Genomic DNA, 25,440 nt, shown 5'->3' with positions numbered 1-25,440 from the left:
TGTGTCTGACTCTTCATGGCCCCATTTGGGATTTTCTTGGCAAAGATAATGGAGTGGTTTGCCATTTCCTTCACCAGTTCATTTTACAAATAAGGAACTAAGACAAACAGGATTAAACGACTTGCCCAGATTCACACAGCTATGTCTAAAGCCAGATTTGAACTCAGGAAGATGAGTCTTTCTGACTTCAAGCCCAGCACACTATTCATTGTGTCACTTGGATTTTGTGGTAAGACTAAAGTAACTTTATAATTTAGGAAAAAATTCAGGCTACAGAATGGAATATTCCCTGCATGCAAAATCTTAATGAGCAAAAAGCAAACAAACGAAACTGTCTGGCATTTTAAATGGCATTGTTCTCTTTCCACTCTCCTTTTAGGAGTACAAAAAGGAATTCTTTATTCCTTTTTTAAATTTATCAGAGGACCTATAGGTCTTCTTACCATAGAGATGTGTAGAAATTAATCAGCCCACAGTGATAAGAAATAGAAATCATAGAGACAGGAAGGAGAAACCATAGAGAGAGGAAGGGAGATAGAAAAGGGAGATAAAAGGGGTGAGTTGCTGACAGTCAGGGCTGGCTGTTGTGGGGAAGTTGGCTGTTAGAAGTGAGTTGGGTTGGTGGTTGGCATTTAGTTGCTAGAATATGAAGGCAGTCCTGAGCTTACCGAGAGGGCTGTTTGGCTTTAGCTTTTAGAGGGCTTTTTGAACTTTTCTGGGTTGAAAGGTGGCTAGTCTTCATTGACAGACCTAATTAGGGTTGGATTAAAAAACCCTGGTTTTGTTTGGGCTGGATTGGGTTGGAACTTTGTGGGATGGTTGTTATTAGCAGGAGATATAGATAGTTTTAGGTAGTAATTATAGGTAGTTATAGGATAACTAGTATAGACATTAGGAAATTTTCTTTCTCTACCTCTTTCCTATATTTTTCTCCTTTTACTATATTCATTATACTATATTCTTTTACTATCTCTATTTTAATTAAACTATTTTGTTAATTGTCCAAAGGTGCTAGAAGTTTTCTTTTCTCTGGCTTAAAGGGATAATATTAATTTACAACTCTATTATATTTCATTAAACTTAAATTATTAAAAACTGCTCTCTTATTTTGTCAAAACCCGTATTTTAACCCTTATGGGAGAAAGAGGAAGCATAGAATAAATGAAGTAACATCAGAGATTTTTTTCATAAAAACATGCCATAAATCATGGGATATACATAATATCTTTCCCATTATACCTTAGGAGAGACAGTGTTGTGCAGTAGCAAAAAGTTCAGTGAACCAGAAATAAGATCTATGTTTTAGTTGAAGACTTTCACAAACTATTTTAAGGAAATCATTTTACCTTTATGGACCTCAGTATCATCAACTTTACAAAGAAGGGTTTGAAGTAGATTATCTCAAGGGGTTCATTCAGTATTGATATTCTATGATATATATAGTACCGATTTAGTAATAATTTGTGGTGAGAAACTTCAAAATTATGATCCCGAGGACAAAATCTATAATCTCTTTTTGACTTTCACTATAATATGGTTTACTGAGATTAAACATTTTAAAACAATTTAAAACAGAAAGACTTGAGATGCAAAATAAAATTAACCAGAATACTACACTCTAGTTAAAATTTTACTGTTTCAGGTTACAGATGATACCAAACTACCATGGATTGCCTATGCTTTGGAATGCAGGATAAAGATCTGAAATGGTTTTAGATTAATTGGAGCAATGGCCTGACCTAAGTGAAATTTAATACCTTTGTGGCTAAATGAAAGATATTAGACTCAGGCAAGAATCCAACAAACCAAAATAGAACAGGTCAAGCAAAGTGGGAGAGTAAGGAAAACAATTTGAGGCAATCATATTGGAGGATAAACAACATAAATCAACTTGACTATAAGTAGGCTTATAAAACAGGCATATTATTGTATGGGAAAACTCATTACTCACTAATCACTGATTAAATGTTAATTAAAATATTAGAAAATGCTTGGTTATCCATGGTCATGAGGGACAAACATAAATAAATAAAATATAGAAGTTAACAAAAATATTTTAATGGTTCCTATGTACTGTCTACTGGAACTGTTATTAGAGTTAGCATTTTTCATGTTTTAATTCACATTTCAGCTTTTCAGGGAACAATGAAATGTCTCAAATGCCAATGAAATGTCTCAAACATTTCCCTACAAGCAGAAGTGAGAGGACTGACTGTCAACCAATTTATGAATACTAGAATCAGTAAGTATGGCAAGGACTGTCTATTTACTTGGTACTGTGCAAATCCAAGCAATAACATGTACTGCACCTGAGACCTTAATGTAGTAAATAGTTTTTGATGATGATGGCATCCATTTTCAGAACACATCATTGGAAAAACACACATAGTGGTAGAGGGAAGAGCAAAAAAGAATAAATGAGATATAATGTGATCTATGAAGGCAAATAGAAGAGCTAGAGTTATTTAGTCTAAGAAAGGGGCCTTCTTATGGGTATAAAGTACATAAAAAGGTGATTGTGAGGTTACTCAAGGCCAAGGAATGACTCATTTGAAAAGAGGCTTGGATGAGTTCAATAAAACATTAGGAACAGTATTCTTGGGGAGGCTGCAACAAAAATATTTTAGGGTTTTTAAAAATTAGAACAGAGAATCATTTGGATAATTGGTTTAGTTCATTTCATGCCCCTCATCCACCTTCTTGAGGGCTACCTTTTCTTTTTCATATATTTTGTATTTACTTATTAGAGTTTGTACCATTTCAATCCTCTGCCTAATAAGAATATTAAATCCTTAAGAGGAGGAAAAGGTTCCATTTTTTGCCTTTTTATCACCAGTGCCAAGAACAGTGTGATGGATAGGGTTTGGTATAAGGAATTCCCAGATGAGGAAACTTATCCTACCAATGTAAGCAGATACTTTCTCTGAAATTTATAGTCTCAGAGAGTTTCCTGGGGCATAGATTTACATAGGGTCACACAGCCAGTATGTGACAGAGGAATAGATCTTTCTGCCTCAGTGGCCAGCACTCTATTTTCTACTATACCACATCTTTGTCCTCAGATTCTTAATGCATATTGAATAAATGAATAAGCAAAATATTGTTTGTTTCATATTTCAATAGGCTAATAGAGTGAAAGTATGCACCTATAACAAATTCAAAGTCCAATACAGATTCTTTTCAAATCCAAATAAATAGTGCACTGAAAGTAAAGGTTCTTCTCCATAAGCTTGATTTTTTTTGGCTTTAGTTTAGTTTTAATTTTATGACCTGCTTGTTTTCAGGGATAGTTTAGATCACTTGAAGCTATGCTAATTGTAATAGATCCTAGCAAACTGGAAAGACTTCCAGAATGGAACCAACCACACTAAGTTCAAAGAGGTTGACTGCTACATCCTCCTTAGGGTGACAAATCTGCTACCCAAAGACCAAGATAAAGAAGTACTACTATGATCTGTGTCGACAAAGGAAGCACCCCATCCCCTACACATGAAAACATATATCAAATCATGGGTCTATAATATAATGTTTTCAAGAATAATTATTGGTGAAATAATTTTCTTCTAAAATATTTCATGTGCATCTCTGTATGCAAAGGTTTATCAGTAATTATGTAAACTTTGAATAAAACCATTTGTTCATGGACTGTGTACAATGACATAGCTACTGTATATAGATTAATGGATGAGCAAAATATGAATGAGAATCAAGCAGGATGTTCTGACATTTGCAGAATTTGAATTCTACACTGGTAGAGATAGAACCAAATCAATGAAATCATAAATCTACCCAAACTGTAAGAATATAAGTCTCATCATCTCAAAGATGTGATTTAGAATTCACCACCTATAATTTACAGATAGAATTCAGTATAAAACAGATCTGTCTTAGGATATAAACAGTAGATTTGACTTTACTACAAATGGTATGGATTCTAGGGACAGTAAAAGTGTAAGAGTCCAGGGAATAATATTACTTTTAAATTTCTTTCTCAATGTTTCATGTGTATGTATATATAATAAATATAGATGGAGGGAGAGAGAGAGAGAAAGAGAGAGAAAGAGAGAGAGAGAGAGAGAGAGAGATATTCACACAGTTTTTGGCTCATGCTTTTTTCTCTTTCAGTAGGCTCAATAACTTTTTTTTAAACCTGTAACTTCCATTTTAGAATCATAGATTCTAAGGCAGAAGAGTGATAAGGATGAGGTAATTGGGGTTAAGTGACTTGTCAAGGCTCATACTGCTAGGAAGTGCCTGAGTCCACATGTGAACCCAGGACTCACATCTCCAGGCATGGTTCTCTAACCACTGAACAACTTAGCTGTCCCAAAGATAACTTTTAGGGATAGCTTTTATACCATATGTTAGATGTTCACATATGTTGTAGTTCATATCTAGGGCAGCTAGTTGATGCAATGGATAGATTCCTGGGTTTGGAGTCAGGAAGAACTGAGTTCAAAACCTGCCTCAGACACTTACTAGCTGTGAGATCCTGAAAAACTCATGTAACCTTTGTCTCAGTTTCCTTACCTGTAAATGGGGATAGTAATAACCTCTTTCCTCTTAGAGTTGTGAGGATCAAATGAAATAATATTTTTAAAGTGCTTTGTACCATTCTTGGCACATAGTAAATGCTATATAAAAGTTAATTGTCATTATTATTCCATTAGCTTCCATTAAATAACAGAATCTCTTTAATTTATAAAAACTATAAGATATCCAATATCGCAATTTGTCCTGATTTTACTTATAATTTGAGAGAGAGAGGGGGGGATATGTATGTGTGTGTGTGTGTATAAATATACATATATATATAATTATATGTTTATCATGTTGTGCTATTTAGCTTTTAAAACCCTTCACAATCTGGCCCCAACTGATTTTTCCAGCTTAATTGTATATGACCTACTCCCAGGGAGGTCAGTAGGTTAGCCAAATTATCTGTCTTTGAACTTCATTGTACTCCATATCCCATCTCTAAGCCATTGTATTAACCATCCCCTATCCTTGGAATGTTCTTTCCTCTCTCATATTCACTTCACAGAATGTTTCTCTTCCTTTAAGATGTAGCTTAAGCAATTGCATCTATACTAAATCATTCCTGATCCCCCAATTTCTAATGATTTCCCTTAGTGACTATGTTTTATTTATTTCTATTTATTCTGTATAATTCTTATGAGTCATTATTTTCTATCTCCCACTCTCCACTAGGATAATTCTATAAAATAATAATAATTCTTTTTTGGAGTAGCAATTGTTTCATTTTTTAATAGATATCACCAGTACCAAGCACAACAGCTAGTGCATACTAGGAACTTAACACATGTTCATTGATTGAGTCACTGTAATTCTTATTAATATTCAAAGTTTCTCATAGCATTCCTTTGCACCTTTTATACACATTTGAATATTATATTTGTATGTTAAATTTGTATTATATTTATGCATGTATATACTGTGTATATGAGGGTCCTTTCATTTGGGAATGCTCAGGTTTGTCCTTATTGGTGGATTCATATGGATTATATGTAGATCCTTCCCAGAGGTGAGCCTACTTTAAGTTATGAAGGGCAGAGGGATATGATGTTTTCTGGCGGTGGTTATAGAGAAAGGTTCTTGTTGTGGAGGTGGGGCAGTAGATGACTTTTCCCCACTAGGTAGCTCATATCACTCTTCCCTTTTACATAATCAAAAAGAAAAAATTGCAAAAAGTCAGGAATGGAAAAGCATTAGTCCCCCAGTCACTCATGGCTAAAAGCAGGCTCACCAAGCCCCTACGCATGGTTGGATTAGATGGGAAATTTGGACATGTTTTGTATAACCCACCAGGAAAAAAATATTCTGGCATGCTCTAAGGAATGAATGCTCTTTGGCCAGTCTTCCCATTTTCATTTATCTATTAGAGGATAAACCCTTTGTTGGAGAATTATCTTTGAATATCTGAGTCTTATACACATACACAAATATAATGTAGAGTAAACATGTGCACAGAAGGTGCAAACAAGTTTTATGAGAGGCTTTGAATATTCAGTTAAAAATCTATTGATAAAGGCCCAATCAAATGAAAGGGAACTGTTTTATGTTTCTGCCTGCAAATTGGCATGAGGATGGAATAATCAAAATAAGGGATCCTAAAACCATCACATTCACAGGGTGCTTTTGCATGTGAGCTGTAACAAAGGGACAACAGTGACAGAATGAAATAGATGCCAACTAGACAAGATTGCTATAAGGGGAAGGCAAGAAAGAGGCAAATGGAAAAAATATGAAATGGAAGGGAAAAAGATGAAGCTTGGAATTTTTGTTTCATTAGTAATGGATCCAGCGATGAAAATAACCCACATATAGAAAAAGCACCTGACAGCAGGAAGACTATTTTTTAAACATTTGATTATTTTCCTGTGTTAGCCTTCAAAACCATGTTTTAAAAATAAGAAGCTCAGATTTTTTAGAACCACTCCACTAATTGACAAACGATGAAGCAATCCTTTTGATTTGACTCATTGAGCCATAACTCTAACATTAGTGATGAATCTTCTTTCCTTGTTTTTTCCTGTATTTTAATTCATGAATTAATCCAAATAATATAATAAGAATACACTAGAAACCAAATGTCGCTAAAGACAGCATACACTTAGGACAGTAGGAAAATAAATCATATTTTGCATCTATTTTTTAAAAATAACTAAATTTGACAGCGAGAACATACAAGGCTGCAGATATATGTTTATGCACAAAAATTCACTTCCAACAAGAGAAATGTCCACTCATACAGGTCCAAAAGTCATTAAATATATATAACTATACACACCTTTATTATTTGAAACCATATTGATAATTATAAACCAGGAAATTATGTGTTCTAGGATACCTATATGGCAGATTATTTAAAACCTTTTCTACTTTGAAAGAGCCTTTTTTAATCTCCTCACATAATGTTATCATGTTTAATACCCATCACTGGGCAGGAAAGTATTTATTCCCTGTTTCTAACATCCCTCAGGCTGCAATTTCTTCCTATTTCTTCATATGTGGCCTGCTGGTCACTATCCCCTGAAAAAAAATTTTATTCAATTTTAAGGTTATTAAATTGACTGTCAGGTTTCCCTTTGCCAGGCTAAACAATTGTGATTTCTTTGACTTGTCTCAAAGGTTTTTCTTTCTGAACCTTTGAACTTCTTTTTTGGTTCTCCTTTGAACTTACTTCAAGTATTCCATGTCTTTCAATTTGCGGAAGTCAACTTGAACCAACTATACTAATGAAGAGAAAATGAATAATAAGAACAAAGAGAAAAAACTTACAGTTGCTACATGCCTTCTTTCCTTTCTTCCTTCCTTCCTTCCTTCCTTCCTTCCTTCCTTCCTTTCTCTCTGTCTCTGTCTCTTTGTTTCTTTCTCTCTCTTTTTTCCTTCCAACAAAGCATATTTTTGTTTTGATAAAGTTCTCCTTAAATTTAGATGTTAGTAACATTTCTAATATTTTTTGAATAAGGATAGCATTTCTTTTAATATCATGGAATGATGTCACTAGATGTGACAAAGTTGAAAACAACATTAAACTATATTTCTTTCCATTTCCAACTTCACTTGTTTAAAAATAGTTGTAAATTCAATTCAAATAACTTCTTAGGTATTCAAGGGCCTTCGCATTAGATGATTACATTTGTTGTAATACTAGCATTATTATTTCCTCTTTCCTAATGAAGAAAATTAACCACTGAGGAGGTCACTGAGTCCAGTGACCACTCAGCAAGCAAGTTAGAGACTTAAAAAATATAAAGTTAATGACTCATAGGATTATAGATGTAAAAGTGAAAGGGACCTCAGAGGCCATATAGTTCATCCCCTTCATTTTACATATGAGAAAACTGAGACATGGGGAAGTTAAACAATTTGCCCAAGGTCACATTAGATTAAAAAAATGTGAACTCATGACTTCTAAATCTATAGCTAGTGAGTGTTTATTCTACTGTTGCTAAGAATCAGTGTAGTTTTATGTATATATTTTTGTTTTGCCAAATGATGCCTTCTCTAGAGCAGGAAGGGAAAGGAGGAAGAAAAATAACTAAAAACTTTAATGTAACAAACAAAACAAATTTTAAAAAAAAGAAATCACTATAGACGAGGCAGGTAAAAGCTTCAAAATTCCACTTTACTAAGCAGAGTTCTCTATGTTACCCAGCACCAACTAGTCACCCAGTAAGTATTTACTAAGTGAATGCTATGTGCCAGCCACTCTGTCAAGTGTGGGGGACACAAAACAATACAAAATAAAGGTTCTCATTGTGTACTGGGGAAAGGCAGCTTGCAAATAACTAGGTACAGACAAACTACATAGAGAATAAATTGGAGATATTCTCAGAGGTAAAGTACTAACATTAAAGGGACCAGGAAAGCTTCTTGTAGAAAATGAGAAATTATCTGGGAATTAAAGGAAGTTAAGGTGGCAAAGAAGTGTAGATGAGGAAGGAGAGAATTCCAGGCAAGGGGAACAGCAGCGGAAAATTTCCAAGGTCAGGATATGGCATGAAGAACAGCAAGAAGGTCAGTGTCACTACATTGCAGAATATGTAGGATTAAGATATAAAAAGATTGTAAAGTTAGGTAGGGGCTAGGTTATGAAGGGCTTTGAACACCAAATAGTGGATTTTGTATTTGATGCTGGAGGTGATAGGGAGCCAATACTTTGTGCATAGGGGGAGCAGGGGTATGTGTGTAAAAAGGTCAGAGCTGTACTATAGATAAATCAATTTGGCAGCTGAGTGAAGTATGGACTGGAGCAAGGACAGACTTGGAGACCAGCTAGCAAATAGGCTATTATATTTGTCTAGGAGTGAGATGATTAGGGCTTGTATTAGGGTAGTGTCCGAAGTGAGAAGAGCACTAGAAATACATAGAACTAGCTATTACTGTATCCTCAGACAAACCAAATAAAGTACTTTTAATTTTTGGTAATAAGTAATTACTGAACAAAAAAACCCTAGTCATATTAGTAATAAATATTTTCTTCTTTTGTTTTTCATCATTCCCATTTAATTTTTTTTCTTGTCCAAATTTCTTTGATCTTTCTCTCACTTTCTTCATTCCATTTGTGCCTCATTCTTCCTTCAGGTGTCTTCCTCCCTCCACATACTATTTCTCTCTGTTATAGAAAAGGTGAGATGGATTCTAACTTGTAAAATGCTAGATCAGCCTTCATCTGACTTTCAGAACTCTGCAAGGTCATCTTGAGTAAAGCAGCAAATCTCAGCAATGGGAATGCAGAAGACAAAGCATATACATACACCCTTGGAGAATCTCAAATCTTGTACGCTTGGTAGGATTTCCCCATTGAATCAGCATTATAGCTGAATCTACTTGCAATTGATGAGTTACTTGTCAATTGCAGGCCTCTTGAGCAGCACTGCTGACCCAATAGGGAAAAAAAAAACCATGGTTAGGCACATTTTTTTCTTTCTGCTTGAGAGTACCTACATTTTATTTAAGTTTGCCAGAATCTTACTCTAACACAAGGATGGCAGGGCACTAATTTGTCTAAGGAGGGTAAATAAAAATAGAAACTATGGAGGAAAGAAAAATATGAAAATGAATTGTTTTGCCTTATTTTAGCACATTTGTAGAATAAATATTGATTTTTTTGTTGATTCTGAAATATTTAACGTCTTGAGGTACTTTAATTTTCTAGGTAGTGATTAGATTTTTAATAATTTTCATTATATGGTGGACAGCTTAAAAGATCTCATCAGTTTCTCTGTCTCTAGGTCAGATTTCTTCAAGATCACTATGGAGAGATACCCTTATTTGTTTGCTTATTTTTGTTACTGTCTAAATTTTAGACATTTACTCAATATTATAATCCATGATAACTAGCTTCTGTTACAGTTTAAAGCAGTTCTCCTTATTATGGTTGTAACAGAGATGAAGTAAAACTTTAAAATTATAGCATTTCAGAAGCCATTAAATAAACAAAAAACATAACACATAATGCAGCTGTATATTTTAAAGCACTATATAGTGACTAGTTTTCTCTGGAAAATAATTTCACTTGCCTGGAAAGTTTAGTTCTCCCTATCTCAAATACTACTCTTCATTTACTTAAATAAATTTACTTCCCTTTTATTTTGAACTATATGCATATATCAAAAATATGAACATCATAATTTTATCTTTTAGAAAACTCCCCAGTTCCTGTTATTTTCTCTTTATGTAAATTGTGCTAAAACAACTAAATGAATATCATATCAAATATTAAATTGTGAATAACTTTTGTTACAACTACAATAATTCAGTGCACATAATAGGTAATCAAGACATTTCATGAGGATGATTATTAAAAGGTTAAAATACTGATTTCCTTTAATTTTATTTATTTAATTATTGGGGCATGCAATAAAGCTTCAGGCGATCCAGGAGCTTTAAAATACAACACATAGTGGAAGATATTCAAAGCTTTGTTCTTTTTAGAACAATTTTGAGAAGTGGGGAGAGAAAAGAGGTGGGGTTTTCCTTCAGCCACCCACATAACCCTGGTTTTCAACAGTAATACTACTTTAATACTAATTTCTACTGCAGTATCTGATGCCTAAGAAAGCCTGTGGGTGGATAAGATGTTATTATTCTTCCTACACACACACACACACACACACACACACACACACACACACACACACACACAGAAAACCCACCCCCATTCTTATTTACAACATCAAATATCCAATCACACATGTTCTTGAAATACAACTCCTATTCTTTGAAGCATCTTCCAAATTTGTTTTGAATTTGCTACCCTGTTCTGTCATATTTCATCTGGGTAAAAAAAAATTAACCTCATAATGGACAATTAATCGCAGTACATTCTGAATGTTTTCATTCAGCACATAAGTGGTTATTTGATGCAAAATGTTTGAAACAAGAAATTTCCATTTAAAAATGGCATAATACAAACAGTGGAGTTTATTTTCTAAATGATACAGTATGTGTCATTTGTGCTAATGAAATTCTATTTTCATCCAAAGGAAGGAAGTACCACATTTGGAACCATCAATCCATGAGTTTTATCTGAAACATCTATAGTACATTATCGCTTCATGAAAATTCTATTCATGTCTGAATATATTTAGGTAATGTCATATGTATTATATGTATTATATTGTATATAATGCTATAGTATACAAACACAGATTAATAATTTTAATACTCCCCACTCAGATATTTTGTATTTTGATATTCCCTATAGAATATGTACATAAATATTTATATGCATTTATAAAGTTTTCACTTCCTTTTCTATGACAGTAAAGACTCCCCTTCAGATGCACAGAATTACAAAAATATTTTCTTACCAGGGATGGTTTTAACAATTAAGCAAATCATCTGGTCCAGTCTGAAATGGTAGTAACTGATTGAAGTTAAAATTGTGTTTAAATTAGAGTATTTACCACAGGTTGACCCAACAATATATTTGTTTCTCAAGGGAATTTATTATCTTTATCATTTAGACAAATGCACACTTAGATTAGATGTAACTATTTTAGCTTTGAATTAAAACCAATGAAGTGCTTAAAATAGTATTAGTTATCTGCATCTTCAGCTAAGTACACAGATACCCCTAATTTTGCCAAAACCCTGTAGGGAAGGGGCTTCTTTTGGTTCAATCAGAGTATCTAATTTATGGGGCAACAGAAATAACTTAACAGCCTCAACTAATTTCATTATGCTCAATTAACTGAAAGGAACACAATAATAACACCCAACTGTTTCAATGTCCTAGAAACATGGACCCAAATAAAGGGCAGATAAAAACCTACTGTCTCAGCAGTGGATACAGCAGCCTTAAGTATTCAATAAAGTAAGTTTCGTGCTCTATGAGACTGGATTTTTTTTAAAGTTTATTCCATTCTAGGTTATAATATTCTTCATGGTCTATTTAAGACTATCTTGTAATAAAGTATTTTAAAAAACAAAGTTTTTCACACAAAAATAGCACCCATAAATTCTCATAAATTCATGCACACATATAAACTCATACACATTACAGAGGTATATGTACATATGTTCTACCATGATTTTCAAGTGAGATAATAGTCACTTTAAATATGCCTCTGAAACTATTTATGTATCTATATTTGTTCTATATCTATATTCTGAAAATACTGTTTTGATTCATTTATTTCCCAACTAAGAAGTTAAGAAGGGTGGAATGGAAGAGAATCTAAAAATAAGACAATAAGAAAAAGGAGTAAAGAATGTGATTTATCATTGAAATTTCAATAGTCTTGCTTATAAACTCCAAATTTCTGAATTTAATATGAAAATTGTTTATGAAAAAGTCACACTTTGTTTAGACAGAAGCACAAAATTCTTAAACCAATGAGCTAAGTTGAAACTGACAAGAAATGGTAACTGAATTCACATTTTCCTGAATGTAGTAACATCATTGAGTTAAAACCATAAGCCACCTGCTTTTAATGAGAAAAGAAATGAAAAGGAGAAAAAAGAAGAAAAGCATGACGAGATATATACAAATTGAGGAATGTAGGAATGGATAAATGACGAGTGAAGTTTTCAAAAGATGGTAACAAGATTCTGAGGTCATCAGTGACATGTTTGATTCACAAGTCTCTTATTACAAGGATCTTAGAAAATGATCAGGTTTTGCAGCAGAAATGGTAGAATGAAGCCAACACAATGTACTTTAATTTGAGTTGTCTACACAAGAATCAAACAGCTGGAAAACATACAGAATTTTGCATATAAACAACTTCCACAGGGAACATTTTCTAAATTGATCAATTTCTTAACATTTTAATGGTGAAACACCTATGAGAGGAATGTATTTTTTATGACTTCATTTGTTCTTCCAGCTCCTGTTTTCAAAACCTCAAGGGGAACTTTCTAAGGAGTGGCATATTAATCAGGGAGCAAAAATCTTTATCTTCTTAGAGGTATTGAAAGATTGTGTCCTATAGCATTTCATTTGATGTCAAAACTACATTTCATGCTCTAGTGACAGTCACTTTTGAGTAGAGTTCTGTAGTAGTACAGCTTTTACAGAAAAAACTATGCACTGACTTTGATTTCACATGATATGTTGCTCTATTTAGGCTACTGCTCAGGTTGCCAATTAAGCCTTAGATTATTTAAGGCAGTTCTGTAGACCTTTCAAGTACAATGCATCAATTAGATCTTATTTACTTCACAGATACACTTTCTAAGCAGTTGTCTAGTCTCCCCATGGTCCTCATCTACTTGCCTTTTGTCAAACTCGAATTCTACTTTTAACTTGAAATTATTTGGAATTTTTTCTTTTGTTGTTGCTCTGAAACAGGTTCAGGAAATAAAATCTTGTTTGGACAACTAGTATATATCAAATTGACTTTTAAGCCTTTTACCTTAACTTGGTTTTATTCTGAACGTTTCCTAAATTCAAAATGAATTTAGAAAATAATTCAAATTTTGATAGTCAATTAAAATATATATTTTTTATTTACTTAAATTTTGGAAAAGAAAATTTATATTTTTCACATCATTTTTATCATGTGCAAAATATCCTTTAGTTTCAAATTGCGAGTGAAAATATTTTAAGTGAAACATGTTAAATTCAAAAATGTTTACTTGATTGGTTCCCATCAGGAATAGATTGTATTATTTTTTACATGATATTTCAAGAACTTCCTTCAGAATTATCTGAGGTATTACCAATCACTTTTTAGAAATTTATATCAGAAAACTTATCAATACTGAAAATCTGCCCAGTGGTCACCAGAAAGAAAATGTATATAGATTCTAAAACATTTGAATGAATTAGAAACAGTAGAGTTCTTAGCAAATAATACAAAAGGAGTAGTATGAGATGTAAATTTACTTAAGTAATGACATATAATATCCATCCTTTCCAAAAATTCAGATTGTCATTTCAGAGATTATAAACAAGAAAGGCATAACACACCCACTTAATAAATATGTATGCATAATTTTTCAGACTTTTTATAAAACAGTTCCTACCTCCATCTCCAGATCCTGATCCTGCATCTGAAAAACAAGGGCACAATAAATAAATATACAAAATGCACATTCTGTTTATTTTATATCTATCCTAAGAGCTAAGCATGTTATGCCACCTAGGTAAAATATAGATGTCTACTATGACCATTTATATTCTTTATTTTACAACAAAATGAACTTGATGCTTCATTTTAAATACCTTAGGAAAACTAATATTTTCTTTCTTACTCTTATCAAATTTAATTTCTTAAAAGTAAGTGTATATCCAGATTTCAGATTCAACTGGTACATTTGCTGGGCAAAATTTTCTTTATCTTACCTTTAATCAAGTTAAATTCAGCTTTAAACAGAAAATAAAAATTACAGTGAAAAGAGATGCTTGTAACAATCAGTGAGTTTCACAGATGCAGCACTCCAAGGAATATAGCAGCATAAACACTTAATTGGTATTCCTATCCTTGCAAATTGGATGCATACAAAGAAAGGAACATTCAAAAAATGAATATCTTCATATTAAATTGCTAATACTTTTCACAAAAATGTAAGTAATTATAGATGATATCTACTGAAGGAACTGAAATCACTTTTTTCTTTTATGAAGTCAATATAATGCTATGCTCAGTTCTCCCCTTTGTACTAAGAATTGTGTTTTCCCGATTCATCAGGGAGAAGCAGTCTCTCTACTCCTCTTTTCTTTCATTATATTATACCTGAGCAAAGCTGTTTATTCTTAGGAACTGTGTTTCCAGCTGCATTCACTAGATAACCAAACCCCACTCTCTGCCCCGTCAGTCCCCCAAGTCCCTGTGCTGAAGATTTGGGTCCTGGAGAGGAATGGAGACTTTCACTATAGTTTATGTTCTACCTCTGATATCCTATTTGAGTTAGGAATGCCTGAGGCTACAAAGTTGTCCCTGCAAAGAGTCTGTCTGTTCCTCTGTGGTAAGAAATGAGACATACTTTCCTTCTCTGCCTCTCAGCTCTTTTTGTACCTCCTTTTTCATTATAAAAATGTCCTTTGGTCATTCTTCCATTTTGCTAGTTATAGTTTAAGGCAACTATTTTGATGTAAAAAAACCATTTTGTCAGTTGCCCCCCCTTAAAAGTTTGGCACTAGGGAACTGCACTACCTCTCAAGGTTATTGTTGTTAATGTTTACTTTAGGTTCTATCAAAGAACATGACTCATCACAGGGAAAATGAATGGCCCACAGTTCATTTGCAAGTTCTGTCATAATAACTAGGCCATATTATAATGGTTTTGTATATTACTATTAGAATGGTATTCTATTCTATTTTTGCTTAAAACAAATAAGGATATTTATATTACTACATTTTAAAAACTACTAGTATATTAAAAATAATAATTTAATACACCAAGAGAATTTCCAAAAAGCACTTATGTTAAGTGAAAGAAGAATGAAAAATATATCATGATTTTGTAGTATTTAAAACTGGAAGATTGATGGGTTAGAAATCAACTAACAAAGTATTCTGATTTTATAGATAAGGAAACTAAAACTCACAGGAATTAAATGACTTTTCCAAGACCATCAAAGTGTTAATTAATGGGATTTCAAAATCAGATTCTCTGACTCTCATATCCACTGTTCTTTCTTATTTCTTTTTATTGGTAATGTATCTCTCTAGAAATAAAAGACTTCAAGAATGTCCTTCATTTCTAGGCTGTCACAAACAATAAACATGTAAAAGGAGTGAATGAATGACAATCCCTATGAGATAATTTTGGATGGCTAATCTCATTTTATCATGATAGTTCTCCATTGCTTAAAGACAACTTCCATGTTTCACACGACTCTCTTCTCTGTGCCAAATATTTTCAGTTTCCTTTATAAATCTTCATATAAAAGAAGTTCAAGTCCCTCTATCATCTTGGTTACTCTCTTCTAGACATGCCATTGAATACTGATACTTTTTCTAAACTTGTCCACTCAAAATTGCTCATAATATTCCACATGCAGTGTGGCAAGTGAAAAAGAACGGTGGGACTTTCAACTCCTTAGTTCTGGACTCTGTTCAGTCTCAGATTGTATTATCTAGCCTTTTGGTCTATCATATCACCCTGATGCTTCTCACTGCTCTGGCAGTCCACTAAGACTCTAATATATATTTTTTTTAATTTTTTCCCACTCAAACTGTTCTCTAGCCATGTTCAATCAACAGGCAGTTATGAAAAGTGTTCTATGTGTCAGGCCTTGATCTAAGTGTTAGGGATGCAAAGAAAAGCAACAAAACATCTGTCTTCAGGGAGCTCACATTCCAAAAGGGGATGGTAATATGTAAATAATTAGCTGCAACTGTGGCCCCCATATGTTGTCTTTCCATTAGAGTAATAAATGTGAGACATCAAGCAGGCCTTTCTAATTAAAAACTTTTCCCAATCCAAAGTCAGATTTCTTTATAGATTCAATATTATAAAATAAATAGAAAGTTTCATCTTCTAGTGCTATATATTTCTCAGGATCACAACTTGCAGCCTCCTTCCAGTGTCAAAGAGAATTAGAAAATAAATAGCAAGTTTACAGAGTTGAGATTGGGATTCCATTTGGATATCAAAAGTCAGAACCTCAATTTATTTACAGTCAGACCTAGTTAATCTAAGTCACTTTTGTATCTCCATCATTATTCAGATCAAAAACTCTTCAGATTTACAAGTCAATGGAAGATGCATTCTGCAAGACTGATTTACTAATTAAATCTTGTGGAAGTCTAGATGTGTGGATGAGCCAAGGATGGATTGCTCAATTGTGATTAAATTTTCTACCTGACTAAGTGTTTATTTTCATAGTATTATCAATACATCAGGGAGCAAGGTATTAAGACTTGAAGAAAGTATGGAAATGAAAATGCATATGCCAATGGCAGCTTCAAATTTAGCAAACTGGGAAGTGATACTTGACTGATCACATATGCAATTCCAGGACTTGTCTACCTGCTCTGTGCCCATTTGATATGCCCATTTCAATGCCTCTTGCTTTGCTATTTTGTCTGGAATCAGGTAGCAGAGGTCCCCTCTTTTTCTAATCCTACTGAATTATTTACTCACTTATTTTTTTAGATAGCTTGATTTCTTATTATTCTCTCATTATATCCAATAAAGTTATCTAACCTTCTGGATCTGACTGTCTCAACTTTACAGCCTTTTGGTTACAGATCACTGTGACCTCACTAAAATTGAGGAAGGTTACCTAATGCTGCCCAGACTTCCCTTCTAAATTGGTTTATTACATTTACTCTCCATGACTCAGTAACACTGATGGCTCACTACCTACCACCACTATCAAATGAACACCTAGTGGAGTCAGCTCATTTCACTACAAACCTTACCTCCAACACATTATAGAACCAGAATTAGAAGAACTTTAGAAGCCATCTAGCCTACTTGATTGACTAAAATCCACTTTATAAGGTATTAGAGAAATGGTCATCCAGTCATGGCTTAAAATTTCTAGTGATGGGATACTCATTATCTCCTGAGGAAGCTGGATAGTTCTAATTATTATGCTTTATGAAGATCCAAAATTCATGGGCATACCTTAGGGCTCTGTCCTGGATCCTCCTCTGTTGCCTCTCTATACTACTTCTCCTGGGTTTTACTCTTATTTCTATAAAGAGGACTCCAAAATATTTATTTCTTACCTCCATCTTATTTGTGAAACCTAGTATTATATTTCTAATTCTCTGCTAAACATCTTCATTTGGATGTACCATAGGCATTTAAAACTCGGTATGACCAAAACATAATTTGATCATCTTTTCCCCTAATCATCCTTCATTTGTTATTTCTGTTGAGGACACCAGCAGTCTTCCAGTGACTCACTCTGGAAATCTAGCAGTCATCCTCCATTCTTGACATTTACTTACCCCTCCTCCCAATACTAAATCATATGTCAAATCTTTATTCTACCTTGGCAGGATTTCTCACACCCATCCCATTTCTCAACTTACACCACTACCATTCTAATGCAGGTCCTTATCACTTCTCACTTAGATTACTGAAATAGCCTCTTAAGGGGTTTCCTTGCATCTACCCTCTCACTTCTTCAAAGTTCTCCAAGCTGCTACTAAATTGATAAGCCTAAAAAACAGGTTCCATCATGTCAGGCACCTGCTTAAGAAGTTTCATTGGTTCCCTGGTGCCTCTTGGATAAAATATATTTATATCCTAAATGTCCCTATAAAAATCATCTTTCCAAATTGGTTACATGTTATTCCCCTTGACTTATTCTTTGATCTGTACGAATGGCCTGTTTATTGATTTCTGTACATGACATTCCATTTTATGTCTCTGTGTTTTTCCCCAAGCTGTACTCAATGTCCAGAATGTTCTCCCTCTTTACTTTTCTCTCCTGGAACCACCCACTCTTATTAAGATTCAACTCAACAGATTCCTCCTACAAGAAATAGTTTCTGGTTTTCCTAGTTATTAGTCCTCTCTCTGAAATTATTTTCTATTTATCTTATATATATATATATACATATATATTAAATATTTCCTTCTCTGTGTTTATGCTGCTTCTTTCCATAGAATGTAAGCTCCTTTATTGTATTTATGTTCCTAGCACTTAGAAACATTTCTGGCTCATTTTAAGCATTAAGTCAATGTTCTATTTATCTTTAAAGGACAAAGGCTACTTCATTTTTGGATATTATCCCTAGTGCCTGGGACAGGGCCTAGAACATAAATAGGTGTTTACTAAATGCTTGCTCATTTGAATTGACTGTGACATTGTTGACTCATATTGAGTTTCTAATATGCTAAAAACACCAGATTTTTCTTTAAGGGAAACTAGTATCTAGTCATGCCTTTTCAAACTTGTTTTTGTCAGGTGGATTCTTTTTTGTATTCAAATGTAAGAATTGGCACTTAGTCCTATTAAAGGGCCTGCCGATATCTTTATAAATTATCACTTTTGTCCAGTGTATTGACTCTTTCCTTCGTTTCACCTGCTAATTTGATAACCAAATTTCCCGATTTTTATCAATAAAAATGTTAAATAACAAAAGACCCATACAGGAATCTCTCCATTGGAAAACTCCCTTGAGGTTGACATTTAATCTTTCATGAATATGCTTTGGATTTTTAAAAAATGAATTTTGATTTTCAAAATAGAACATTTCCAACAAACATCCAAATAAAGCCTTATGAGGTACAAAAAAGAAAAGGAGTATATTCTTTAATTTTGACAATATGGTACTAATATTGTCCTTCATATGTGACTAGAGTTAATTAACATTCCATCTTGATATTATGTACACTGTTTCTTGTCATTATATATATATATATGTGTGTGTGTGTGTGTGTACATATATATTTATTTATTTTGACTTCACTGTGCATCATTTTATAGAAGTTTTCTTTGCCTTCCTTCATGCAGTTCTGAATATATCTAACTGCACTAATATCTAGCTTACATTTCTCAATTGTACACAAGGATTGAGGACTTAGTCAAATACTTTGCATAATAGCTACTGCATCCTTCTGAGATTCTTTATCAAGAAAGGAAGAGAAGTTGTCTTTTACAACCTTTTCTTGATAAAGCTCTCTTGATTTTTAGTTCTTCTTTTTCTAGATCACTAGTCACTCTTTTAATAAAACACTGCAAAAACTTGCCTAAAATTGAAGCCAAGAGTATTGGCTTAGAGTTTGAAGAATACACTTTTTTCCCTTTTTTTAACCATCAGAGGTTGAATTATTCGTGAGATGAGATCAATCCTATTTATTCATACTAACTTCACTTTGATGATAGTTATTACTCTTTCCTGCCATTCCACAGTATCATATCATCAAAGAGAGATACAAATGATGAGCAACTTAAGAAATAGCACAATAAACAAGAGAATTTTCTACCTTCCCTCCCTTCTTTGCCACTATACCACTTTCCACCTTAAACAAACAAACCCATTCTTTGATGTAGGAGTATCTACTATTTTAGATGAGTTTTTCTATAGCAAAAGACTTTTCCTGACAATACTTCTGATAACACTGATTCTTAGACAAAGCCCATTTTCATAGCATTATTATTTTTCTTTGAAAATGCTCAGATCACTCAATATCTCAGAAAATAGCACAGTTCTCCTGAAACACATTTATTTCCTATTAGCTGCAACTATCACAGGACACTGTCATATCATATATCAAGATTTTTTTCTAATGTACTTTTTATTGACTTCTTCATCTTAACTAAAAAAAAAAAAACGCTTCTGTTTAAAAGACTTCCTTCAACAACAAAGGCTTTCTCATTCTTTTTTTCAAGTTAACTTTTCCACCTATACTCCTAGTGAGAACACACAAAAAGACATCAGGAAGAACTCGAGCACATATCAAGTCGATTTTCCTGCTCATTTTCTTTTCTATAAGCCAGGGATAGTATAAATAAAAATGGTTTATAGCCTCCAAGGTTAACTATTTCAGGAAAGACGGATGACTTTAGAAATAATGTCCATCACCAGCATATCCTTCGACAGATTCTGCCAAAAAGTGAATCATATTGTATAAGCTTGACAAGTAAGTCACACCTTCAGTTCAGAGCCCAAACCTAAGAAGCTGCTACAATATGCAAATCCTTGTATTTCATTTCCTCCAGTAGACATAATGCTATTATTGTTCTAAACAACAACAACAAAAAAGATCTGTAGCAATCCCTTTCTGTATATCTGGCGCCAGGCCAGTCCATCCAGGTTTCCAATTACATGTAATTTCTACTCATCTGTATGAAGTGCATTAAATGCTGTATAATATATGTATTAAAAATCCAGCAACAACTCAATAACAGATTTCTTGTTTCTGCCAGATTTTTCAAAAAGTAACACATACACAAGAATTAAAGATGTATAAATCAGTCTCCGCAAAACAGATACATAATTATTTACTTGTAGTTAACATAACTGAAAACCAAGAAATGTCCTCATGACTCACAGTTTCAATCCAACTTTTGGTTATACATACCTGTGGCACACGACCCTTCTGACACCACAAGTATTTCACTCTGCTGTTTGCAAGCCGCCTGTCTCAAGTAGCACTCATTCTGATAGGTATCCCCATTGGAACCACACACAGGCACGTAGTCACTATTACACTGAAGAACAATAAAAAAATAAAGTTAGAAATTAATGAGTATTGAGATTGACATAATTTTATAGCTGTTAAGAAGAAAAGACACCCTAAGCTTTTTTTTTCCAAGTCAGATGTACTTTTCGGTGATTTTGTTGACATCAAACAATTGTTTAGTGTTTTAAGAAGCAAAATTCCCAGTTACACAAAGAATATTCATTGATTCAACAAGTAATTATTAAACCACTTCAAGTTTTATGTATTAATTAGTTAATAAGAGAGATATGAAGAAAAAATGGAATATGACCCCCTCTTCTCAAATAAAGCTTAGAATATAGTAGGGGAAACAACATACATAAACAAATAACTATCATATAAAATATCAAGTGCTATTAGAGAGTTACAAATGCAATTTTATGAAAATGTGGATAAGGGAGAGAACAATTCTAGGGGGATAATAGGACTATGAATTTAAAACTAGAAAGAACTTTAATCAAATAAAAATAAATAATAAATTTATTTTGGATAACTGAGGCTAAAAATCACATAGCTATTGAGTATCTGGAACAGAACTAGAATCTACGTATCTTTTATTCCAAGTCCAATATTGGCTTTATCAATTGTAGTCATATTACCTCATTTAAGACTTCTTAGAGATAATGTTATTTCAGCCAGATCTTGAAAGACAAGTGTCATTTCAACAGTTGGAGTTGAGTTGGATATGGAGATCATCATTGGGAAATAAGACGGCATAACTATATACACATTATTTCATCATCAAACCAGAACTACTTAGTGATAACGGTTGATTCAGTTAAACTTAATTCAGAGGGGAAACAGAATAACTCATTTAAATTGACCAATCAATGAAGGCAAGGTAAATGAACAGGCAACTCAAAGTAGACATAGATGAAAAAATAATTAGATTCATTTTCTATTCAGTTGACAAACATTTATTAAGTGCTTTCTATATGCCAGGTACTATGCTAAGCACTGGGGATGCAAGGAAAGGCAAATATATATGTGTATATATATATATTCACATGGTGAAAAGAATACTACACATGCTATCAGAAGAATTGGGTTTATATTCCAGTTTTATAATGGATAGAGCTACTTTGGGGAGCTAAGAAGACAGGAGTTCTGGGGGCAGCTACATGACTCAGTAGAATGAGAGCCAGGCCTAAAAATGAGAAGTTCTGGGTTCAAAACTCTCCTTAGACGTTTCATACCTGTATGACCCTGGGCAAGTCACTAAACCTCCATTGTTTAGCCCTTACCACTCTTCTGCCTTGAAACTTATAGACAGAATTGATTTTAAGATGGATAATTAGGGTTTTAATTAGAAAAAATAGAAGACATGAATTCAAAATCAACTTCTGATATCTATGAGTTGTTTCCATAAGTGAATTACCAAACCTGAATGTTAAGTTTCCTTCTTTCCAAAATTTCCCTATTTCTAAAATAATTCCTTGAAATACTCAACTCACAGGATTGTCATGATGGTGAAATTGAATCAATTAAATGCTTATTATTCATAATTATTATAAATGCATGCCCTTAGGATGGTCATTTCAACCCTCTGGCCCTCACTGTCCTCAACCATAAAGTGAAAGGGTTAGACTAAATTAGAAGTTCTTAAAATTTTCTTGTCATGAATCACTTTAGCAATCTGGTGAGGTCTGGGGACAAAATGAACCCTTCTCGGGATTATTTTAAGTGTAAAAATCTGGAATTCTCTTTCTAGTGCTAGGGTGTTGCCTTGTTTACTGTTCACAATGCTGAAGAATCATGCTAATGTACTTTATCACCCTGGCTCTCTCAAAGCACTATTTATTCTCTAATAGGGTCTTTTCTTCAGTTTGTATGCCTGAGCACATGCTACTATTTTCATCACAGTAAATGGTTCTCAAAAAAAATTTTTTTTTTGTTTTAAATGCAGAAAGCAATAGTGGGATTGACAAAAGAATGCAATTATGTTGAAATATGATTTTAGGGGGGCAGCTGGGTGGCTCAGTGGATTGAAAGCCAGATCTAGAGATGGGAGGTCCTGGGTTCAAATCTGGCCTCGGACACTTCCCAGCTGTGTGATCCTGGGCAAATCACTTGACCCCCATTGCCCACCCTTACCACTCTTCTGCCTTGGAGCCAATACAAAGTATTGACTCCAAGACAAAAGGTAAGGGTTTAAAAAAAAGAAATATGAATTTAGAAAAAAATAGAAGTATAGAGACCCCATGTTAAGACCCTAGTTAGATAATATTTAAGTTCTCTTTCAGTTCTAATCATATAATTACTTTTTAATCTCCTACAATGCCTAGCTAGATACTTGGTGATGGTGGTATTCAGTTGATTCAGTTGTATCTGAGTCTTCATGATGCCATAAAGTTTCTTGGGGAAGATATTGGAATGGTTTGTCATTTCCTTCTCCAGATTATTGTACAGATGAGGAAACTGAGGCAAATAGGATTAAGTGATTTGTCCGGGATCACCCAGGTAGAAAGTGTCCCAGGTCACATTTGAACTCAGAACTTCCTTACTCCAGGCCCAGTGCCCTCTCCACTATGCCACCTAGCTGCCAAGTGAGTCCTTGGAGGATAGCATATGTGCGTGCATGTGTGCATGCGTTCATGTGTATGTGTGTTATAGCTTTGCAAGTTTAAAGTAAAAAATATTTAGTGAAAATCTGAAAGGTTCATTTCAATTTGTTAGACAATAGTAAGCATTTTAAAAATTTCTTACTTATTGTGAACTTAATCATCAACAAATTTTAATATTCAAAGAAGGAAGTAAAGGGATTATATATGAAACTGTGAACTTTTATTATTTACCATTTTTGTAAAAAGACACATATGTATATTTAATTTAACAAGGTAATAACCAAATTCAAGCTGCAAACAACAAAATATTTTCCAAATATCTGAATATGTACCACTGATGAGGTAAAATTTCTGATAATTAATTCAAATTTCTACATTTCTTTGGTAAGTCACTGTATTGACATGATATAATCATTAACTGCATGATATGGTAAAAAAATATTGGATGTCAGGTGATTTGGCTTAAAGTACTTGGGTGGGCTCATTATTTGCTATTTGAGAATGACCATAATCTAACCTCGCTAGCCTCAGTTTCTTCATCAATAAAATAGAAAAAATGTATCTTACACTGCATACCTCAAAACACTATATAAATGAGTTAAGAATTTGATTTATGACAGTAAGGTATAGCATTTTAAGGAACACAAGAAAATAATGTGCAACCAGTTAAAACCTTAGCTCAGTATTCCAAGCTATTAAATGTATTCATTCTTTGATAAAGGGATAGGATTTCTACTTGCTTACTTAAAAATGTTAAAAAAAGCCCCCCAAAACCTTTTTATAATGGAAATTAAGCAACCTACAGGGCATTGTTATCATAAGATAATCACACTCTGAGGTATTAGAAATACTTGGCCCAGTCCTGTACCTGCTAATTATGCCAGGGATGTGATTATCCCATGATTACAACACTACTTATATGCCTCATTGTTTAATTATAACAAATATAATGATCAAGATGATTATTTACACATGATCACCTCATTAAAATAAGAAAAATTAAAATCAATTTTAAAATACTCTAGTTTATTTTACATTTTAAGCTATCTGAAAATTTGATGCCATATCAGTATATATTTCGTAAATCAAAAATATGCTGATTTGGGAATTTTGTGATCTACCTACATAAAATGACCATAAAAGAAAATTAATATGTAATTAAACCATGTTTCAATTTAGGGAACTTTAACACAAAATTGTGGAATGTAAACATACACAATAACTGGGCACAGGAATTATTTTAATAAACCAAAACAAAGATATTTCTTCTTAAAGTATATTTCTTTACAAATGCTAGGTTCATAAAGAAAACTTTACCATGGTCACTCTCATTCAGTGTTATAAGGAAACTAGATATCTCAGTGGATAGAGCCCTGAGTCTGAAGTCAGGAAGATTTATGTTTATGTCCAATCGCACACACATATTATATAGTGCTATATGTGTATATATAGATACACACACATACACACACACACACACACACACACACACACACACACACACACACTGTGATCCTGGGCAAGTCATTTAAGTCACTTTACCATTGTCTACATTTATTCATCTGTAAAGTAGGGATAGCAATAGTATCTATCTCCCAAGGTTGTTGTGAGGATCAAATGAAAGATCTTCAAGTATTTAGCAACAAATGTCTAGTGAATAGAAGGTACATAAAAAAGCTTTCCTTCCTTCCTTCCTTCCTTCCTTCCTTCCTTCCTTCCTTCCTTCCTTCCTTCCTTCCTTCCTTCCTTCCTTCCTTCCTTC

The 25,440-nt window shown here is 33.4% G+C and overlaps 1 protein-coding gene across 1 annotated transcript in view; it reads right to left on the bottom strand.

Annotated features, from left to right (window-relative positions):
• Nucleotides 1-25,440, bottom strand: part of TMEFF2 (transmembrane protein with EGF like and two follistatin like domains 2) — a 324,024-nt gene that overhangs the window by 250,985 nt on the left and 47,599 nt on the right. The window contains exons 2-3 of the mRNA XM_044669072.1: nt 20,974-21,103; nt 14,005-14,031 (exon numbers count right to left, since the gene is read on the bottom strand). Coding sequence (XP_044525007.1) covers nt 14,005-14,031; nt 20,974-21,103 — 157 coding nt within the window. The remainder of the gene's footprint in view (nt 1-14,004; nt 14,032-20,973; nt 21,104-25,440) is intronic.

Source organism: Gracilinanus agilis, chromosome 3 (genome assembly GCF_016433145.1).
Source record: "Gracilinanus agilis isolate LMUSP501 chromosome 3, AgileGrace, whole genome shotgun sequence".
In the NCBI taxonomy this organism is placed as follows: Eukaryota; Metazoa; Chordata; class Mammalia; order Didelphimorphia; family Didelphidae; genus Gracilinanus; species Gracilinanus agilis.
Note: the sequence above shows the minus strand (reverse complement) of the source record. Positions and strands in the feature narration are given on the sequence as shown.